Source organism: Muntiacus reevesi, chromosome 16 (assembly GCF_963930625.1).
Source record: "Muntiacus reevesi chromosome 16, mMunRee1.1, whole genome shotgun sequence".
Classification (NCBI taxonomy): Eukaryota; Metazoa; Chordata; class Mammalia; order Artiodactyla; family Cervidae; genus Muntiacus; species Muntiacus reevesi.
The window spans coordinates 39,894,928-39,916,988 of NC_089264.1; the positions used below are offsets into that span (position 1 = coordinate 39,894,928).

At 38.3% G+C, this 22,061-nt stretch overlaps 1 protein-coding gene across 2 annotated transcripts in view; it reads right to left on the minus strand.

Annotated features, from left to right (window-relative positions):
• Positions 1–22,061, minus strand: part of ADGRA3 (adhesion G protein-coupled receptor A3) — a 125,582-nt gene that overhangs the window by 14,719 nt on the left and 88,802 nt on the right. For both annotated transcript variants that reach the window (XM_065907347.1, XM_065907346.1), the window contains exons 13-16: positions 12,603–12,816; positions 12,186–12,394; positions 1,288–1,412; positions 120–243 (exon numbers count right to left, since the gene is read on the minus strand). In XM_065907347.1, the coding sequence (XP_065763419.1) occupies positions 120–243; positions 1,288–1,412; positions 12,186–12,394; positions 12,603–12,816 (672 nt within the window). The remainder of the gene's footprint in view (positions 1–119; positions 244–1,287; positions 1,413–12,185; positions 12,395–12,602; positions 12,817–22,061) is intronic.

Below are 22,061 nucleotides of genomic sequence, written 5' to 3' on the forward strand. Positions count from 1 at the left end.
CTTTAATTAGCTAAAGAAAAAAAAAGCTTTAAAGAAACAATTTTCCCTTTACAGTTAATGAACCATATGAAATTACTTTTTAATACCAGTTTACTTTTTTATTTTAGTTTTTCACTTACTGCTTGGCAGACGCTGGCATTTCTAGTTTGACTTATTCCTCCCACAAAGACCACGCAGGTCAGAAAAATATGAAAGCATAAATTCACAAGCATGTGCCAGCCTTTGAGACTGATTCTAACCACACTGTTAAAAGAAAAGGGAAAAAATTAATGCTCAGGTTAACATACTTGAAGCTGGACATCTCCAAGTTAACATACCTAATTCATACAAAGCCAGATGTAAATGTCTAAACATTTTATTAAAACATACTATCATACACACAGGGGTTTTGAGAAATCCCTCAACACAATACAGCTTCTTAACATTTAACTTTATACACTAAAAAAGACAAGTTAAATGGAACTACTACATCCACTAAAGGCTACACAAATTCTCCATAATAAGAAATATGTCCACTTTTGTTAGTTATGAAGTCTTATGACAGATGGATTACTTGTTTTGCTTCCCACAAATTTCTCCAAGATGCCAATCTCTATTTTTCCTGACCTACTAGGATAACACGGTCTAAACAACCAATGCATTTCCTCGTGGCCTTTCATAATGAAATGCTCAAGTCTTTCTTTTTTATATCAAAATCTCCTTGTTTCCTAACTAAATGTCAAGAAATGTCATATATGTCCAGCTTAAAGAGGAAAATACATTCTAGCAAAACCTCTTGAAAGTGTATTTCTGCTTAGCAAATCCTTTCAGTTCATTATATCTCACCATAAAATAAAAATTTCTGTACCTTTGCCTCTAATTAACAAAAACCATACCCCACACTTAAATGCCACAAGCTTTCTTAAATGCCATCTGTAAAACAGCCTATCACAACAGGCAAAAACTTATGAAATAGAAATAACACCACAGTCTGGTTCTGGAAGACACCTCTGCAGGTAACCAGGCTCCACTTTACCTCACCCCCATGCCCCAACTCCCCAACGCATACTTCCCACGTTCTTTGCCAGGTACAAACCCAGCAGAATGACTGAATGCTGCAGAAGATGAGTTTATCACCACATGCACTTATTATTTATGTCTTGACTTGCATGAAGAAGGCCTGGGGGTATTCTGAAGGAAACGCCCTTACTTTGGAAGGACAGCATGGTATTAAATTAGGATAAAATTTTATCCTAGTCACATGTGAAATGATGTCCACAGGCCTCTGCAGTCAGTTTTCTTTCTTACCTGTGATGGTATATGTAGCTGACGATGACCGCTAAGAGGCACAAGAGAAGAATAACGGCAGTAGTGTAGACCACGGGGTGCAGGAGATGGGCCGCCTGGCTGTAGAGTTCGGACCCCGTCAGATCCTGAAGGGAAGAACGAAAGCATTATTCCAGGAGTGCTTCTCTGGACAGAGTTGCTGGGATTTCCTCAGGGACTAAAATACACCGATAAAGAGAACTCTGGCCCTTGGATCTCTTCATTGTATCCAAGGGCTATGTTTCAGGCTATTTTCCTCACACATTACTATGCCCTCCTCACTTGCACTGTGTCAACTACTCATGTAGTGTGTATATACACATACATGCACACATACACACCCACTCTTCTTACCATGGGCCACCTGCTTTATAAATGTGAACACTGACTCTCCTCTGAGGGTAGTGGAGAGGGAAAGCAGTGATTTACAAGGTCAACCAGAGACTTCAGTCTTTTTAATGCCCTCGGCTTCCCTGGTGGTTCAGACGGTAGAGAATGCAGGAGACCCAGGTTCGATTCCTCGGTCAGGAAGATCCCCTAGAGAAGGGAATGGCAACCCACTCCAGTATTCTTGCCTGGAGAATCCCATGGACAGAGGAGCCTGGTGGGCTGCAGTCCATGGGGTTGCAAAGAGTCAGAAGTGACTGAGCGACTAACACCTCACTTTCACCCAACGTTATCACTCTGCACATTCACCAGCTAATAAGATACAAGACAGCAGCAGTATCTCCAAGTCAATAAAGCCTAACCTCCCGCAGTCAAGTTCAACAAATATGAATGGGCCAGACACTGTGGAAAGGACAGGGATGTGATGCTAACCCACTAACCCATGATTTATGCTCTAGAAGAGCTGAGAAGTCAGAGTCCTCAGACACACAATGAGATCACAACAATGTTTGATCAACATAAGGGCAGGCCTGTGACTGAGAACTTAGAGATCAAATATCAGTAATAATAAATAATAATAACAGCAGATCACTCACAGAGCATTTATCATAAACCAGGCACCATGCCAGCACCCTACACAGAATAACCCTATAAACTAGGTGTATTGTTAGTCCCATTTTATAGCTTGAAAAACTGAGGCACAAAGAGGTTAAGGGCTGGGAAGATCAGATCTGAAAGAGACCGTGGCTGCCAAGGCTCTGCTCCCTAAAACAAAGCAGACAGTGACTTCCTAAAACGAAAACATCGTTCACCTGAAGGCTCCCTTCCTGACAAAGGCCTGGAGCAGGCTTGGAAGATGTCTCTCCCGGGGCCCCGGACACCACGCCAGACAACCAGGGTACCAGGGGGCAAAGCTGCAGGTTCACCAGGCCTGTCGCCAAATTCTCCTTCTAAACTGAGTCTGAAAGCTACAAACTGAGAGCTGGACGCGGGAAGCGGTTCGCAGTGGGACGCACGTCTAGTCACGAAGTTATTAAGATAATTCTTGAAACAAAAAACACCAAGATGATGAAGACAGGAAGGAATGGGTGACAGACACAGGAGGACACTGAGGATGGCTCACCAGGGAAGGAGCAGGGAAGGAAGCAGCACCTTTTCCTAGGAAGAATCCATGGTCAACAGGGCTTAATTACACACCCAGAAAGATCTATCAGAACACCGTCACAAGTCCCTCACCATTAACCAATGACTAACACAGGCCACAAAGCCTGACAAAAGTCAGAGTTAATGAGAAACTGGAGGTACAACAGGGGAAATTCCACCCCAGCCCACAGTCAGAGGAGTCACAAGCCTGCACTTCATCTACGTATTTGTTAAATGCCAACTGGATGACCACCATGGCCAGGCATTATGCCAAGTACCGGGTATTCAGGGAGACACAGGATCCCTTGGGGGCTGACGGTCTATAAACTAAGACCTGAAAGGGAAAATACAAGACAGAAACCTACAGCCACCATTCTCAACAACCTGTCCTTGTAAGATGCCCATGGGACTAGTCTATGGAACACAGTTTCAACGCATCAATACTTGCATTCTGCTAAAAATCCGGAATGTTAGAAAAGATATTCAAAGAAGACTGGGGCAATGAGAGCCAGTTAGACACTAGCTGGAGTAGACAGATTCTCCCTCATTTCTATGAAAAGCTTCTATTCCCATGGAGACCAAATAATTGAGGACAAACTTTCAGTGCCTAGGATGTGGTCTCTTCACTCTTTCTATGCACTGCCTGTTTTCCAATCCTTCAGGAAATGTTCAAGAATACTTTGCCACCACTAGCTATATGATCTGGGGCAGTTACCGCACAGTAAAATGGAGAAATCAGTCATCCCACCTGGCAGGGTCTGGGGAAGGGGCAGAACCTGTGTATGCCTGCCTTCCACAGGCCTTTGCAGAGAATAGCAAAACACAGGTAGCTGGACACTATCCAGCAAAACATCAGACAAAGTGCCAGTTCAGTTCTTACATCTAATACAATATTTATGGTTAAAAGTAGAGAAGGCAATGGCAACCCACTCTGGTACTCTTGCCTGGAAAATCCCATGGATGGAGGAGCCTGGTAGGCTGCAGTCCATGGAGTCGCTGTGAGTTGGACACGATTGAGTGGCTTCGCTTTCACTTTTCACTTTCATGCACTGGAGCAGGAAATGGCAACCCACTCCAGTGTTCTTGCCTGGAGAATCCCAGGGAGAGGGGAGCCTGGTGGGCTGCCGTCTACGGGGTCACACAGAGTCGGACACAACTGAAGTGATTTAGCAGCAGCAGCAGCCGCATGGTTAAATGAATTCAGTTTTCTCAAAAGGTAATGAATGTGACATAGCATGAGCAGGAAGCTGGATGTTGACACAGAGTACCCAGACTGTTAAAACTCCAAAGTAGTCCTGGAGGAAGGAGCAAGACTGTTGGCGGGGACTTTTTTGTTGTCACAACAAACAGACCTTTCCAAATGAAAGGGAACCCCTGGCCAGGCGTGAAGAGCCAGAGAGTAAAGAGCTCAGGCTTTGCAGGCCAAAAGCAAAATTGAAGCTATTATGCAGGTACTTATTAACCACTTAAAATATAACCATGAAAACCTGGAAACCACTTCTCGCTTTCCAGCATTTAGAATATCAAACAAACAAATGAGAGCTGACTGGAACAGGCCTGTGGATCAAATATTTGCCAGGGTTTGCAGACTCCCTGCCCGGTGTAAAGAAGACAAATCAAGTTAATAAAAACTTGATCTTGTATCTTGACGATAAAATATAAGAGAATTTAAGGCCATATAAGACAACTGAGAAGATCAGGATAGGAAAGAAGTTAAGAGAAGTTAAAGACTAAAACAAAAGAGATAAAGTAGAAATATTAAGTCAAAATTATTTTCAATTATATCCATCAACAAATAGAGGCTTCGTGACACTGTAACAAAAACATAGATGAAAGGAGTTCACAAGTACAGGTTTCCAGATTTAGAATAAATGAAGCCTTGGAGATGCAACGTGCAGCAAGGGACTACAGTTACTAATAATGTAGAAGTTTGAAAGCTGCTCAAAGAGTAAAGCTAGTTTTTGCCATAAGAGAAAAAACTTCTAACTGTATACTGATGGATGTTAACTAGACTTCTTGTGGTGATCATTTTGTAACATACACAAATACTGAATCATTACATTGTATACCTGAAACTAATAAAATGTTGTATGTCAATTATACCTCTACTGAAAAAAAACCTACCTGTTCAGACAGACACATATCAAAAGACTTCAATCTCTTTAATTTCACAGAAACCCATGATTCTTGCTTTTATTCTCTTTTTATAAATCAAATCACTCCCATTACAAAAAAATTACCAAACACATTGTCCATCAATGGCCACTAGGAGACACCCATGGAAGAAAAGTAAAAAGTGGCATTCACATTTGCAATATAGTGATACATAACATAGGAAAAGTCTGCCTCTGGTGCTTATTAAACCACAGTCCGTCACTAAATGGTGATCTTAGTCACTCTTATACATGGTGCAAAGTTTAAGAAAGGGCTTCCCAGGTGGCGCTAGCGGGCAAAGCGGAGACGTGTGTTCAATCCCTGGGTCAGGAAGATCCCCTGGAGGAGGGCATGGCAACCCACTCCGGTATTCTTGCCTGAAGATTCCCATGGACAGAGGAGCCTGGTCGGCTACAGGTCATGGGGTTGCAGAGTCGGACACAAATGAAGAAATATTACTACTACTACTAAGTTTAAGAAAACAGGCCAGGAAATGGAAAGTAAGGCTCACCAAAATAAACTGCACCAATTCAGAGAATATTAAAACACGTAAAAGTGTGTTAAAAACTGCAAAAGTACTTATTATTAAGGAACCAAACAAATGGAAGAAGAGCTTTTGAAATTTTTATTTATCTGATAAAGATTCATACATTTACAATAGTTTTAGCCTGAGAATTACTAAATATAAAATCACTAGCAGTTTTAAATAATTCACTGGCAACATATCAATAATAATTATAAATTAATTATGGTTTAAACTCATCAGGATCTGAACAATGCAAAGAAGACAAAGAAAAACATCTCAGTTTCCCTGTCTGTCAGAGTATAAGTATTTTAAAAAGAGTTTGACAATAAAATAAAATTTTAGAATAGATTTAAAATAAAAAGTGTCTTTAAAAAAACTGAGACCATGTCTATGTTTCTTTTAATTTTTCCCCTAAGAAACAAGGAATAATTTCAAGATTTTAATCCTCCTAACACACACCATACGCAATAGTCAGTTCCAGCTGAATCACAGACCTAAATGTGAAAGATAAAACACATTAAAAGCTTCTTAATGCAAATAAAGGAAAATAACTTCATAATTTGGGGGTAAGCAAAGACTTCTTAAATAGGACGTAAAAACCACTAACTACTAAAAAATTTTAGAAAAATTAGAAACTCTGCTTATAAAAAGACAACATTAAGAAAAAAAGGAAAAAAGCATGCCCATAGACTAAATGTTTGTGTCCCTCAGCTAAAATTCACATGTTGAAACCTAACCTCCAATGTGATATTATCTTGAGGTGGTGCCTCTGAGAGGTGATTAGGTCATGAGGGTGGAGCCCTTATAAACAGGATTAGTGTCCTTTTATAAAAGAGACACCTGAGAGTTCCCCTGCCCCCTCCACCACAAGAGGATACAGAGAAAGGACAGCATTTATGAAGCAGGAAGCAGGCCTTCATTAGACAAAGAATCTGCTAGCTTCGTGTTCATGGACTTAAGCCTCCAAAACTAAGAGGAAAAAAAAAAAATTTCTTCTGTTTGTAAATGACCTGGTCTGTGATACTCTGTTGTAGCAGCCTGAATTGATTAAAACAAGTCATGGACTGGGAGAAGATTTTCGCAACACATACATCTAACAAGAACTCCTATTCAGAGTTCATGAAGAATTCCTATAGGCCAGTAAGAAAGCAACAGACAATCAAATTAAAAATACGTAAGATTTGAGCAATAACTTCACAAAAGGGCTACCCAAACTGTAATATGAAAATGAAGAGGTACTCAATATTATCAGGTACCAAAGAAAAACAAAAAAATTTTTTAATTTTTATCTTAAATTTTTAAAAAATTTAAAAACTGAAAAAACTTAAAAAATTAAAACCACAATGATCTATCACAGCACAGCCACCAGAAGACCAAAACGAAAGATTGAGAATACCAAGCACTGGCAAGGATATAGAGCAATTAACACTCATTACTGGTGAGACTGTAAACCAATAAAACCATGATTATTTGCATGGCATTACTTCTTACAGCATACAGATGCCTACAACTTAGCAATTCCACTCCTGTATGCACATGTCCATCAAAAAACATGTTCATAAATATTTTGTTGTTCAGTTACTCAGTCATGTCTGACTCTTTGCAACCGCATGGACTGCAGCATGCCAAGCTTTCCTGTCCTTCACTATCTCCCAGAGTTTGCTCAAACTTATGTCCATTGAGTCAATGACGCCATCCAACCATCTCATCCTCTGTCACCCCCTTCTCCTCCTGCCCTCAATCTTTTCCAACATCAGGCTCTTTTCCAACGAGCTGGCTCTTGGCATCAGGTGGCCAAAGTATTAGAGCTTCAGCTTCAGTCCTTCCAATGAATATTGAATGTTTATTTCCTTTAGGATTCACTGGTTTGATCTTCTTGCTATTCAAGGGACTCTCAAGAGACCTCTAAAGCACCACAGTTCAAAAGTTTTATCAATTTTTCAAGACTGAGATTTCTTTATGGTCCAACTCTCACATCCATACCTGACTACTGGAAAAACCATAGCTTTGACTAGACAGACCTTTGTCAGCAAAGAGATGTCTCTGCTTTTTAACTCACTATCTCGGCTTGTCATGGCTTTCCTTCCAAAAAGCAAGCATCTTTTAATTTCATGGCTGCAGTCACCGTCCACAAATATTTACAGCAGTTTTTCTTAATATCCAGAACCTCGCAACAACTCAAAAATCCATCAATGCACAAATTCTGATAACTTCATGCTATGGCCTGTGTGCATGCTAAGTCGCTTCAGTCGTGTCCAACTCTTTGTGATTCCATGGACTATAGCCCACCAGGCTCCTTTGTCCATGGGATTCTCCAGGCAATAATACTGGAGTGGGTTGCTATGCCTTCCTCCAGGAGATCTTCCTGACCCAGGGATTGAACCCACATCTCTTACATCTCCTGCATTGGTGGTCAGGTCCTTTTACCACTAGCGCCACCTGGGAAGCCCACAAAATGGCCTATTATGAAGGAAAAAGAAAAAATAATAACCTGCTACCACATGTAAAAACAAAGATGAATATCACAGACATAATGATGGGAAAGAAAGCAGATACAAAGAGTGCATGCTATACAATTCCAATTATATGGAATTAAAGACCAGAAGAAACTTATCTAGTGAGACACATCAGAAGGCTATTTCTTGAAATGACAGTGAAAATTTACTAGAAAGAAACATACCACAGCTTCCGAATGCTCAAATAAAAGTCTTTATCTTGATGGCAGCTAAACATGTAGGTTCACAGGTAACAATACCACTAAGCTATATAGTTAAGATCTGTGAACATCAATCAATAGCTCAATTTAATGAAAAAAGGAAAAGTTTTGGTTTCCCTTTATTAATTCTACTTCAGATAATTTATGATACATATTTTCTAATGTGTAAAACCATTCTATACACAGACATTATTAGAAACAAACAATATAGAGAAATGCCCAAATAAATGATGGTAAGGTCATAAAGTAATATTCAGAGACAAAAAAGAATGAGAAAGCTCTCTAACACTGAAGTTTTTGGAAAGGAAATCCAGTAGTGGGATTAAGAAGACATCTGTGGAGTCTGAACTCCAACTCCACACTAACTACCTTTGTCAACCTGGTCATGGTCGTTCTTCACCTCCTTGGTTTCTCCATCTGTAAAGCGGGGGTAATAATAGTAGCGCCACATTTCATGATGTGGTTATGATGACCAAATAGGTTAATGCAGGTAAAGATTTAAGAGAACCCGGTGCATTAAGTACTTAATAAAAACTAACCACTGCCATCACTACCCTCATATCATCCTAAGAATATCACCAACAGAAGGCAGCGTCATCAGTGTCAAGATATATTGTTCCATGGTTATCATCATCCTTGTCATAAGATATACTGCTTCATGGAAATAGGCATGATTTAGAATGTTTGTAGCATGCTACCTTCATATAAAAATGTAAGAAAATAGGATCATGTATTCATTTTGCTGTAATATATGTGAAAGTCCTCCAATAATGTGTAAAAAAAAACGATTAAGGTTATCTATTCTGTGGAGAAGAGACAATAGAGTGTCAGTTTAATTTCTCACTGTACATTAGTTAGAAATAATTCAAACATTTGATCCATGTGAGTATAATACCTACTTAAGAATTATATAAACAATGCTAACATGCATATTCAATTATAGAGTAAATGAAACTACAGTTTGCCTTGAAAAAAAACTAGAGATGTAAAAACAAATGAGTGCTCTCTGGTTTCATGTGTTTCTAGGTGAATATAACAACAAAGGAGAATCAAGATATAGTGGTTATTTTATCTTCACTACTAATACCAATTAAATAATAAGTACTACCATGAATAATTTGGCCCTCCTCATTAAGTTTTTTTGTTCCCTACTGACCTCTGGTCAACTGGATATTTCTGATCACATAGTTCAAACAAACTCAATTTCTACCTAACTTTTTCCTCTGAGAACTTGGAATATACATGGTTATTGCAGGATGCCTACTGACCTATGTTATCTGTCTAGAACTATGAATATCTATTTGAGATTTTCAAACGAATATATTCTTTTCATTTCATTTCCTAAATACACATTTTTTTAAAAAACCACAGCAGGAAAAGCTTTATGAGCTAGCTGCCAATAAAGGAATTTAGACTTGCTAAAAAAAAATCCTACATTAAAGCAGTTCTCCAAAAAATAAAGGATTTTATCTATTATTCAAGATGGTGTCAGGCAAAGAAAAAAAGATGTTGACTTCCAATTTTTAAAGCTATGTTTCCTAACTCAGACATGACTTTATTTAAGAGTAGGTATGATTTCATTAACTTTGCCTTCATGTTTCATCAGCAACTCTAAAAATGCCGTATACTAACTTTGACAATTTTGTCAACAATTTCAAATCCTTTTCACCTTGCTACCTCTAGGTGGCACAGTTATATTTAAGAAAAGAGAAAGGATATTCTTTGAAAATAGAAAAAAAACTTAGTGCTGTATTTTAGCTTTAAGAATTGTGTATTACATTTTTTAAAAGATTAAAAGTATGAAAGATAAAAGAATAGCTTATTCCTTCAAGAAAAGGATTATACTAATTTAAACTGTGGAGAAGAACAGCTAGGAAGTTCAAAAATAGATGTTTTAACTGGTATTAAATAAAATAAAAGTTTCACATGGTACATTATCATGTCTTAAACACTGAAGTTTATAAAATGCCTTTCATTGTGTGTCTGCATTTCATTTCTCTTGCCCAACTTTTTCTAGTTAACTACTAAAAAAATTTCAAATGCTGCTGCTGCTAAGTCGCTTCAGTTGTGTCGGACTCTGTGAGACCCCCAAGACGGCAGCCCACCAGGCTCCTCCATCCCTGGGATTCTCCAGGCAAATGATGCTACATGTCTCTTATTTCTCCTTCAGTACTTCTCGGTTCCACATTATTTTATAACCAAAACCTGAATGAGAAAATACTTTCAAACCGAAAGAGTAAATGCTTCATATTTTAATTATTGCTTCAAGCATTCTTTGAAAGCTGACTATAAAACAATAAAATGTGAACTTACAGAAACCAGACTTAGACTTAAAGAACTCAAACATCTATTTGTGAAGAGAATCCTATACTATTAACACTAAACCCAAAAGGAGAGATGACTTACATCAACACAGCTGTTCCTAGTGTAGACCACACCCACTGTCTGCTGGGTTAAATAACATACACATTATTCTTTCTGCCCTGCTTGATAATCTACTTACTGCTCTGCCTGTTTGGGATACTAGGTAGGTAGACTAATTTGAGGAGCAAAGAGAAAACCAAAATATAAAGCTGAAGAAAATCTCCTCCAATTAAAGCATGCTTCAAGACCATTTCCAGTGAAAATGCTCTTTTGTAGCTTTAAGAAAAGAAAATTCACTTAGAGTAAATATCATGTTTCACGATTATTTGGTGCTTTGATAAAATGTTGTCTAGATAACAGATTCAGAGCTGGTGGCAGAAATCAAAACGGAAGCGTCCTTACTCCCAGGCTAGCCTCAAGCCATTGCTAAAAAATGTCCTTCATGTTCATCAGTAATTTCTTCCACTCTGCTCTAAATGCATGCATACATGCTTCAGGATGTTAGTATCTTAGAATAACCACAATATGCAATAAAAACTAGCACAGCTAATTTCATAATTATCAACTCAAGAGACCAGATTCACATAAATGATTCATTAATAAAAAGATACGTTAATAACTAGCTATTTCACAAAAGATTAATAAACACAAAAATAGTAAATAACAGAAAACATAAACTTGATTAGCATTAAAATTGAAGATATTTGTGTCAATGCTGCTGCTTGCAGCAACTAAACTGAAATTATCACCATTACTCTAAATACAAAAGGAATCTAAAAAATTATGATGTGTAGTGGGATGAGGCACTAAAGAGCAAAGTAGGAAAATCTCTATTCATTGTGTGAAAGTGAAAGTGTTAGCTGCTCAGCTGTGCCTGACTTTGCTACCCCACGGACTGTAGCCCTCCAGGCTCCTCTGTCCACAGAATTCTCCAAGCAGGAATACTGGAATGGGTATCCACTCCTTTCTCCATGGGATCTTCTTGACCCAGGGACTGAACCCATGTCTACTGTATTGCACACAGATTGTTTACTGTCTGAGTCACCAGGGAAGCCCCATCATGTGAAGAAAGTGAAAGTGAAAGTCACTCAGTCTTGTTCAACTCTTCACAACCCCATGGACTGGAATTCTCCAGACCAGAATACTGGAGTGGGTAGCCTTTCCCTTTTCCAAGGGACCTTCCCAACCCAGGGATCAAACCCAGGTCTCACGCATTGCAGGCGGATTCTTTGCCAGCTGAACCATCAGGGAAGCCCCGTTTACTGTGTATTTTTGGGCAAATGAATCTCTCTTGATTAAGAGTTGGACAGCATGTCTCCCAATTTTAAGGTCAAGGTCTAGTTGAATTGATTGGTTTAAAGTTTACTGAAAATTCCCATACCCAATTCAATCCCATATATTTCACTTAGTAGTAACTCAATTTCCCTTTAAAATCAGAATGATACCAAATGTCACCTCTTCCTTAATTAAAGGCAGCAATTTACGTTAAAAGTTAAAAAAAAAACAACAACAATCATTTGAGCTTAACTATGCATAGGGAAGAAATTCGAATGCTTAGTGTTTATGCATTAACATTAACAACTGCCGTACCATTAAAACTGCATAGTTACTAAGGGAGTAGCACTGAATGCTGGTGATATTTTCATCCGAATAGAGTATATGGCACCCATCTGACTTCCAGCCTCCTTGTCCATTCAGCAGATCGAAATCCCACTGGGCAGCCACAGCATCTGCTCCATGCGCAATTCGACGCAGAGTCACATTAACGGGGATGTGGTGGGTATCAACGTTCACACCATCTGGAGGAAATGGGAAATAAAAATATTTCTGAAACAAATTTCATGAACAATTAAATGTCAACATACACGAATGGGCATTCTGCAAATATCTTTTTTCCTCTAGTGACTCATTAAAATGAGAAGGAACAAAAATAAGCATCTTTAGGAGCAGGGAATGATCCAGTCGTGCTGTCCAGTGACTACAGGAAGACATACGCCACAGACAAACCTATTTTGGTGAGAATCACAGGGGTAACCACTGTACGCCGTTTTCCATCATCGGCCAAATTTGTTGAATTCCCGGTGGCTGGAAAAAGCTTTCCATTGCGGAATGCGATGAGCTGCAGCTTATAGAGAGAGTCATCACTTGGTCGGACTTCTCTTTTTTGCTTTGGTGAGAAAAGGGAAGGAGGAAGCTGAATAGAAGCCTCCACAATAGTGTTCTGAAAATATATTAAAAAAGAAAAAAACAGAAAGAAGAGTTGCCATCTTAGTAGGTTAAAACCAGAAACATTTTAGACAGCTATAAATACTGTCTAGTTATATGCTGAATACAGGTCTTAAATACATGAGTGAGATTTAGTAGTTAAAACAATTTATTCATTAAGTGAAATGCGTAAAGATCATATAACAGCGCAGAACAAAAGAAGTAGAAAATCAAGAGAAATGCAAACTCTATTTCAAAGCATTAAAGTAGTAAGCAAGGGATTATTTCAAAGTGAATTTTCCCCTGATACTGTATACTGCTGAAGTAAACAGCATTAAACAGAAGAAGATCTCAGCGATCACTCTGCCTGTGAATTTTACAATGACAAAACATGGTGAATGAGCACAAAGGGAGCATATCACAAATGAGTATAATTAATTTGGGCTTATGAAAACTTTAAGGTGATTTATGACAGATTCTGACTGTCAAAGAACAGAAGAAATTACACAAAAACATAACAGAACTTTAGACTCAGAAACACATTAGGTTTACAGAAACAGTCACAAAGAGGAACAAGTGAAAATGCTGGCTGGGCATTGAATATTCTTCAGATTTCTTTATTAGGGATTTTTAAATTATAAATTATTCAGCATTTAATGAAAAATAAATCTGTACCCCAAGGAGGCAAATAATAATCTAAAAGCTTCCCTATTTTAAGGACTCATCACAGAGCCTTTCTCTTGGCATCAACCTCCCTCTCCAACCCAATGTTCATGATGCCAACAGAATTTCCTCTTCAACAAATCTGTTGTTATTTCAGTTCAAGTAACACCTTGGCTCCCAAATGTTTAGGAAATATGGCCAAAAATTCTCAAGAATGCCATATAATTTGGCTAAAATCCTTGCCTCAAATTCATCTCCTAACACTCCCTACACCATAATCTATGACTGGGCCACAGTGAGTTTATCACTTTGGGGCGGGGGGGGGGGCGGCGGTCACATTGACAGAAAAAAATATATACTTTTAAATTTATACATTTTAATTGGAGGCTAATTACTTTACAATACTGTGGTGGGTTTTGCCATACACTCACATGAATCAGCCATGGGTGTACATGTGACCCCATCCTGACCCTCCCCCCCACCTCCCTCCCCATTCCATCCCTCAGGGTCATCCCAGTGGACCAGCCCTGAGCACCTGCCTCATGCATCGAACCTGAACTGGCGATCTATTTCATATATGACTATACATGATTCGAGTTTATCACTTTTTGACATCCCTGCTTTTTTCTTTTCTATTTTACTTATTTATTTTTGGCTGTGCTGGCTCTTCACTGCTACACAGGCTTTTCTCCAGTTGTGGCAAGTGGGGGCTCCTCTGCATTGCAGTGCCTAGGCTTCTCACTGCAGTAGCTTCCCTTCGTTCCGGGGCACAGGCTCTATCGTGTCCAGGCTTCAGTAACTGGGGCCCACGGGCTCAGCAGCGGCAGGTCCCGGGCCCCAGAGCACTGGCTCAATACTTGCGGCACACAGCTTAGCTGCTCCATGGCATGTGACATCTGCCTGGATGAGGGATCCAACCCGTGTCTTCAGCATTGGCAGGCGGGTTCTTTACCACTGAGCCACAAGGGAAGCCCCATCCCCTGATTCCTAAACGCCACCGTGCACAAGCCAGTATCTCTGGCTGAAATGCCCCATGATTCTCTTATCTGATAAGCTCAAACTGCTCAGATTCTGATTTTTAGTAAGTTAGTTCTGCTGCTCCTGCAAAGGATGGATCAGGATGAGAAAGGCTGGCAGCCAAGAAGAGAAGGACTTTGCAAGGTTTTATTAATAGGGCTTTTGGAGGTGATTAATTACATCACTACTCCAGGTACTGCTCCCTATTCTGGACTCAGGCAGCAGACTGCACACAGCACAGCAAAACTAAAGTCCTAAAGTATCACAGTCTAACTGACTGTCTACTCCTCTTAACGAGGGTGAGAGAACTTTTGAATGTAGATAATCTCATTTATTTTGGGACTGCCTATGTTAATAATAGTTCCTGGCACTAGCATTAATAAAAGTAGCCCATTGTTTATGAAATTAATGAAAGTCTGTGTGGCATTTTTAAGGTTCTACTGAAGCAAACGATTGACTTAGGAATTAGTTCTTAACTACTGTGCTTAAAACAGTGTTGTAACACAGCAGATAACCATAAATATCTGCTGAAAGCATTTTTGAAGTTTGAATATTGATAGGTGAACATTACTTTTAAATTGCAGATGACAAGAAAACATTTAGTAGAAATATTACATCTAAGAAAACATATAATAAGGTTTCTACTATTCTCACAAATACAGCTTGATAGGAAAACAAAGATATTACCAATTCATTCACTAACAGAGTAAATTTCTATTAAGTATATTAAATTTATCCTAAGTATATGAAGATGCATGCCAAAACAGAAAAACATAAACAGATCGATTTAATTAGAAGGTCAAAATCCTAATGAAATGTTACATGCTGGACATTTATCAAAACTTAAGTATTTAAAAGTCCATAAAATAATTCTATTATGAAGACAAAATAACTTGAAAACAAAGCACAGTTCTCTGGGAAAGTATTCTTTATGATAAATCAAATTAATTTAATAAAGAAAGTCATACTTTACTTTCTAAAAGAGAGTTGAAAAAGGAAATGACAATTACAGTTTCTACAAGTCCAATTTTTTTCTATACAAATTTAAACTGGCAAAACCAACCCGACAACAAAATCTAAAAAACTCTGGAGTAAGGAAAAATCCCTGAGAGATGAGAGCTACAAATTCAAGGCTGTTACATGTTTATAATTTATAAGATATCCTTCAAAGTCCAATAAAGAGAATTGCCAAATAATAATTATAGGTCCCTTGGGGTAGCCTAGGGGAGATGGAAAAGCAAACTTCACCTGTATCAACAATATTTTTATAGTAGATATGTAACACTTGCATATTTAATCTCTCTAAAAGAAGTACTGATTATTTATTATAGAAAGGTTATAAATCTAATGAAAAAATTCACCAAGGAGGACATCCCTGGCAGTCCAGTGGTTAAAACTCTGTGCTTCCAATGCAGGGGGTGAGGGTTTGATCCCTGGGTGAGGAACTATGATTCCACATGCTATGTGGCATATACAAAACTAAGGGACATATTTGATACATTTATTGTGACTATACATTTGCCACTTAGCCTGAAGACAAAAACACAAAGGTAATAATTTCATTTAACCATATATTCATTTTAAAATGTATATATACTTAATGTATACAGTATATATATAATATATATATAATGTATATATAATATATACCTAATGTATATATACCTAATACAATATAAAAGGTTTAAAATAAAAGAAAAAAGAGTGACTTTAAAATAAAATGTATGGATTACAGAAATGGAAATTGATATAAAACATATAAATTATAGCTACTAAATTAGAAAAGTTTCTTTTCAAAAGGCTTGGGAAGCCCTCTTACACTGTTGGTGGGAAAGTAAGTTGATGAAGTCACTATGGAAAACAGTATGGAGGTTCCTTAAAGAATTAAAAAATAAGAGTTGCCATATGATCCAGCAATCCTACTCCTGGGCATATATCCAACAAAACAAAATTCAAAAAGATACCTGCACTCCTATGTTTATAGCACACGATTCACAATAGTCAAGATATGCAAACAACTTAGATGTCCACTGAGATGAATAAATAAAGATGTGGTATATACATACAAATGAGATAGTACTCAGTCATAACAAAATAAAATAATGCTATTTGTAGCAACAAGGATGGAACTAGAGATTATGACACTAAGTGAAGAAAGTCAGAAAGACAAATATCATAGATATCACTTACATATGAAATCTAAAATATGACACAAATGAACTTACCTACGAAATAGCAACAGACACACACACAAAGAGAAATGATTTAAGGCTGCCAAAGGGACTAGGGGAAGGATGGACTGGGATTTTCGTGTTGGCAGATGCAAACCTTATATATAGACTAGGTAAACAAGGTCTTACTGTACAGCACAAGGAATTACATTTAACATCCTGTGATAATCATAATGGAAAAGAATAAGAAAATGAATATAAATATATATATGTATTGATATAACTGAATGACTGCTGAAGAGCAGAAATTACCACAAATTATAAATCAACTATCCTTCAATTAAAAAAAAAAAAAAAAACTCTTTCAGAAAGACAAGTTTTTGGTGTCTATTACAATATCTATTGAAGACTACATGCCACCCCTGGGGGGTTGGGGGGGAACATGGGATCTGAAACAAGAAACCAGAATTTGGGTCGCAGCGTCACCAGGAAGTACTGGCTAGACACTGCAAGATTGTGTCTACCCTCTGAGATGCATTTGTTACATATACCTAATGACCTTCCTAACAAATAGTTGTGAGGACCAAGTGGGATCATAACCATGACAAGCATGAAAGGCAACGAAAGGTGGTGTTTTTATCATCATTTCAGGCATAGCTTGTTATATTGCACTTCACAGATACTGCATTTTGGGGGTGGAAGGAGTTGTTTGCTTTGATTTTAATAAATGGAATGTTTGTGGCAATCCTACATTGTCAAGTGGTTATCATTTTTTAGCAAAAAAAATATTTTTATTTAAAATATGCACATTGTTTTTTCCCCTTTGTGGATCATGACCTAGTCAAGGAAAAGGAGCTTGCATTACTCAATGAAGCCTAGAGCCATGTCGTGCAGGGTCACCCAAGATGGACGAGTCACAGTGAGAGTTCTGACAAAATGTGGTCCACTGGAGGAGGAAATGGAAAACCATTCCAATATTCTTGCCATGAGAACCCCATGAATGGTATGAAAAGGCAAAAAGACATCAGAAGATGAACCCCCAAGGTCGGAAAGTGTCCAATATGTTACTGGGCAAGACTGGTGGGCAATTACTAATAGCTCCAGAAAGAATGAAGAGGCTGGGCCAAAGCAGAAACAATGCTCAGCTGTGGATGCCTCTGGTGGTGAAAGTAAACTCCAATGTCATCAAGAATAACATTGCACGGGAACTTGGGATGTTAGGTTCATTGTTGTTGTTCAGTCACTATGCTGCGTCCAACTCTTGAGACCCCATGAACTGTACCATGCCAGGCTGCCCAAGTTAACTGGACATGGTCAAGCAGGAGATGGAAAGAGTGAACAGCAACATCTTAGGAATCAGTCAACCAAAAGGACGAGAATGGGTGAATCTTAATTCAGATGACCTACCTACCACTGTGGGCAAGAAACTCTTAGAAGAAATGCAGCAGCCACCATAGTCTACAAGAGCCTGAAATGCAGTAGCAATCTCAAAACAACAAAATGATCTTCATTTGTTTCCAAGGCAAACCATTCAACATCACAATAATCCAAGTCTATGCCCCAACCACTCAGGCCGAAGAAGCTAAAGTTGACCAGTTCCATGAAAACCTACAAAACCTACAACTAACATTTAAAAAAAAAAAAAAAAAAAAAGATGTCCTTTTCACCACAGGGGATTGGAATGCAAAAGCAGAAGTCAAGAGGCACCTGAAGTAACAGGGAAGTTTGACCTTGGAGTACAAAATGAAGCAGGGCAAAGGCTAACAGAGTTTTGTCAAGAGAAAACACTGGTCATAGCAAACGTCCTCTTCCAACAACACAACAGACGACTTTATACATGGACATCACCAAATGGTCAATGCCAAAAACAGATTGCTTGTATTCTTTGCAGCCGAAAATGGAAAAGCTCTATAAAGTCAGCAAAAACAAAACCTGAAACTGACCGTGGCTCAGATCATCAGCTCCTTATTACACAATTCAGGCTTAAAATGAAGAAAGTAGGAAAAACCACTAGGCCTTCCAGGTATGACCTAAATCAAAAACTTGGTGATTATACAGTGGAGGTGATGAATAGATCCAGGGATTAGATCTGGGAGACAGAGTGCCTGAAGAACTATGGACAGAGGTTCCTAACGTTGTACAGGAATACAGCCATAGCAGAGAACACAGCCATCCCAAAAGAAAAGAAATTCAAGAATGCAAAAGTGGTCAGGAGGAGGATTCACAAATAGCTGAGGAAAGAAGAGAAGTGAGAGGCAAGGGAAAAAGGGAAAGATAAACCTAACTGAATGCAGATTTCCAGAGAAGAGCAGGGAGAGATAAGAAGGCCTTCTTAAATGAACAATGCAAGTAAACAGAGGAAAACAACAGATTGGGAAAGACTAGAGGTCTCTTCAAAAAAAAACTGGAGATATCAAGGGAACATTTCATGCAAGGATGGGCACAATACACAAAGGAAATAATAAGGACTTAATAAAAGTAGAAGAGATTAAGAAGAGGTGGCAAGAATACACAGAAGTACTGTTCAAAAAAAGGTCTTAATGACCTGGATAGCCATGAGGGCGTCATTACTCACCTGCAGGCAGACATCCTGGCGTGTGAAGTCAAGTGGGCCTTAGGAAGCATTACTATAAATAAAGCTTGGGGAGGTGATGGAATTTCAGCTGAGCTATTTCAAATCCTAAAAGATGATGCTGTGAAAGTGCTGCACTCAATATGCCAGCAAATTTGGAAAACTCAGCGGTGGTCTCAGGACTGGAAAAGGTCAGTTTTTATTTCAATCTCAAAGAAGGACAATGCCAAAGACTGTTCAAACTGCCATATAATTGCGCTCATTTCACATGCTAGTAAGATTGTGCTCAAAATCCTTCAAGCTAGGTTTCAGCAGTATATGAACTGAGAACTTTCAGATGTACAAGCTGGATTTAGAAAAGGCAAAGGAACCAGAGATCAAATTGCCAACATCTGCTGGATCATAGAAAAATCAAAGGAATTCCAGAAAAACATCTACTTCTGCTTCACTGAATACATGAAAGCCTTGATTATGTGAATCACAAGTTATGGAAAATTCTTAACGTGATTGGAATATCAAACCACCTTAACTGTCTCCTGAGAAACCTGTATGCAGGTCAAGAAGCAACAGTGAGAACCTTACATGGAACAATGAACTGGCTCAAACTTTGGAAAGGAGAATGTCAAAGCTGTATAATGTCACCCTGCTTATTTAACGCCTCTGCAGAGTACATCATGCAAAATTGCCAGGCTGGATGAATCACAAGCTGGAATCAAGATTGTTGGGAGAAATATCAACAATCTCAGATATGCAGATGATACCACTCTAATGGCAGAAAATGAAGAGGAACTAAAGAGTTTCTTAATGAGAGGGAAGGAGGAGAGTGAAAAAGCTGGCTTAAAACTCAACACTCAGAAAACTAAGAACACAGCTTCTGGTCTCATCACTTCATAGCAAACAGAAGAGGAAAAAGTGGAAGCAGTGACCAATTTTATTTTCTTTGGCTCCAAAATCACTGTGGATGGTGACTGCAACCATGAAATTAAAAGATGCCTGCTCCTTGGAAGGCAAGCTGTGACAAACCTAGACAGCGTTTAAAAAAAAAAAAAGCAGAATCACTTTACTTTAAGGTCTGTATAGTCAAAGCTATAGTTTTTCCAACAGTCATGTATGGATGTGACAGCTGGACCATAGAGAAGGCTGGGCGCCAAAGACTTGATGCTTCTGAACTGTGGTTTTGGATGGGACTCCTGAGAGTCCCTTGCACTGCAAGGAGCTCAAACCAGACAATCCTAAATAAAGTCAACCCTGAATATTCATTGGAAGGGCTGATGCTGAAGCTCCAATACTTTGGCCACCTGATTCAAACAGCCAACTCACTGTAAAAGTCCCTGATGCTGGGAAAGACTGAAGACAAAAGAAGGGGACGACAGAAGATGAGATGGTTAGATAGCATCACTGACTTAAGGAACAAGAATATGAGCAAACTCCAGGAGATAGGGGAGGACTCTGACATGCTATAGTCCATGGTGTCGCAAAGAGATGGACAGGACTGAGCAACTGAAGAACAACACTATTTTTTAGGCATAATCAATCACACATTTAATAGACCAAGTATAGTGTAAATGTAACTTTTATATGTACTGGGAAACCACAAACTCATATAACTCGCTTCATTACATTATCTGTTTTACTGCAATTATCTGAAATCGAACCCACAATATTTTGGAGATCTGCCTATACTGTTCTAGGGTGGCAGGTGTTATGTGAAGCCTGGGGAGAGAAAATGCCTTAAAGTAACTGACTTACCATCTAGAACTTCACGTTCTGACTTTCACAGTTCAGAATTAGTTTTAACTTAAATAATCAAAACTGAGAAACTATAAACACACATGAAATTAATGTCATCACTGAGCTCTTATCATGAATTTATTTGCATGCATTTCTGCTTATTTAGAATGACACTAAGAATAACACGGTAAGTATCATAAGGGATGTTAACTCAAATATTTCCACTAGATTTTATCATTCCTTGTGAAATAATCTGGACTCTGAAAACTACATAATTGATAATTTAAAATTTTCTGAAATCCTAATTTTGTTTAAATTTCTAGAATTTTAGCAATAAAATTAGAATGGGTCAAAGAGTTAGCTGACTGAAACAGTAATTTGTTCATGTTATCTTGACTATCTACTCACCGGATTTTAAGCAGATAGATGTTCAGATACATCCTAATTATTTTCTTATGTATAATTAGTTATTAACTGCATTCTACCTTTTGATTATCTCACTGCTGAAGATTAACAAGGATTATGCTTGCTTTTAGAATTTTTTTTAACTGACATTACTAATTAAGTTTGGCTGTTAATTTTTATTCAATGATGTTTATTGGATGTTTCATTCCTCTACTCATGGCACTGTGCAGAATCTGGAGATAATGAAATAAGCTGGGGTCCCTGACCTCAAATATTCAAAATTTAGCAAGGAAGAGACAGCAACAATGATTAAACAATACAAGCTTAACATGTATTAAGTGCTTGTCCTGTACCAGGCACTGTTGTGTATGTCTACATATTTGCCTCATTAAACCCTCTCAATAACCCTTTGAGTTTAACACCATTTCATGATCCCTATGTAAGAAAGGAACTGACATTCAATGAGGTTAAGGTACTTGCCCAAGTTTGCACAGCTTTTAAGTGGGGGAGCAGAACATGAACACATTTTAGTAGCCATATCCTCTAGCTTCTCACTATAACTCAACTCACCAGCATATCAGCTTCCATTTATTCTGGACAATGAACAAAGCACTATGGAGCTAACGGCTACAATGAATTCTGTCTGAGGAAGAAGAAAGGAAGCTGCCGTCTGAACTGGTTCTTAGAAGAGAGTAACAGGTA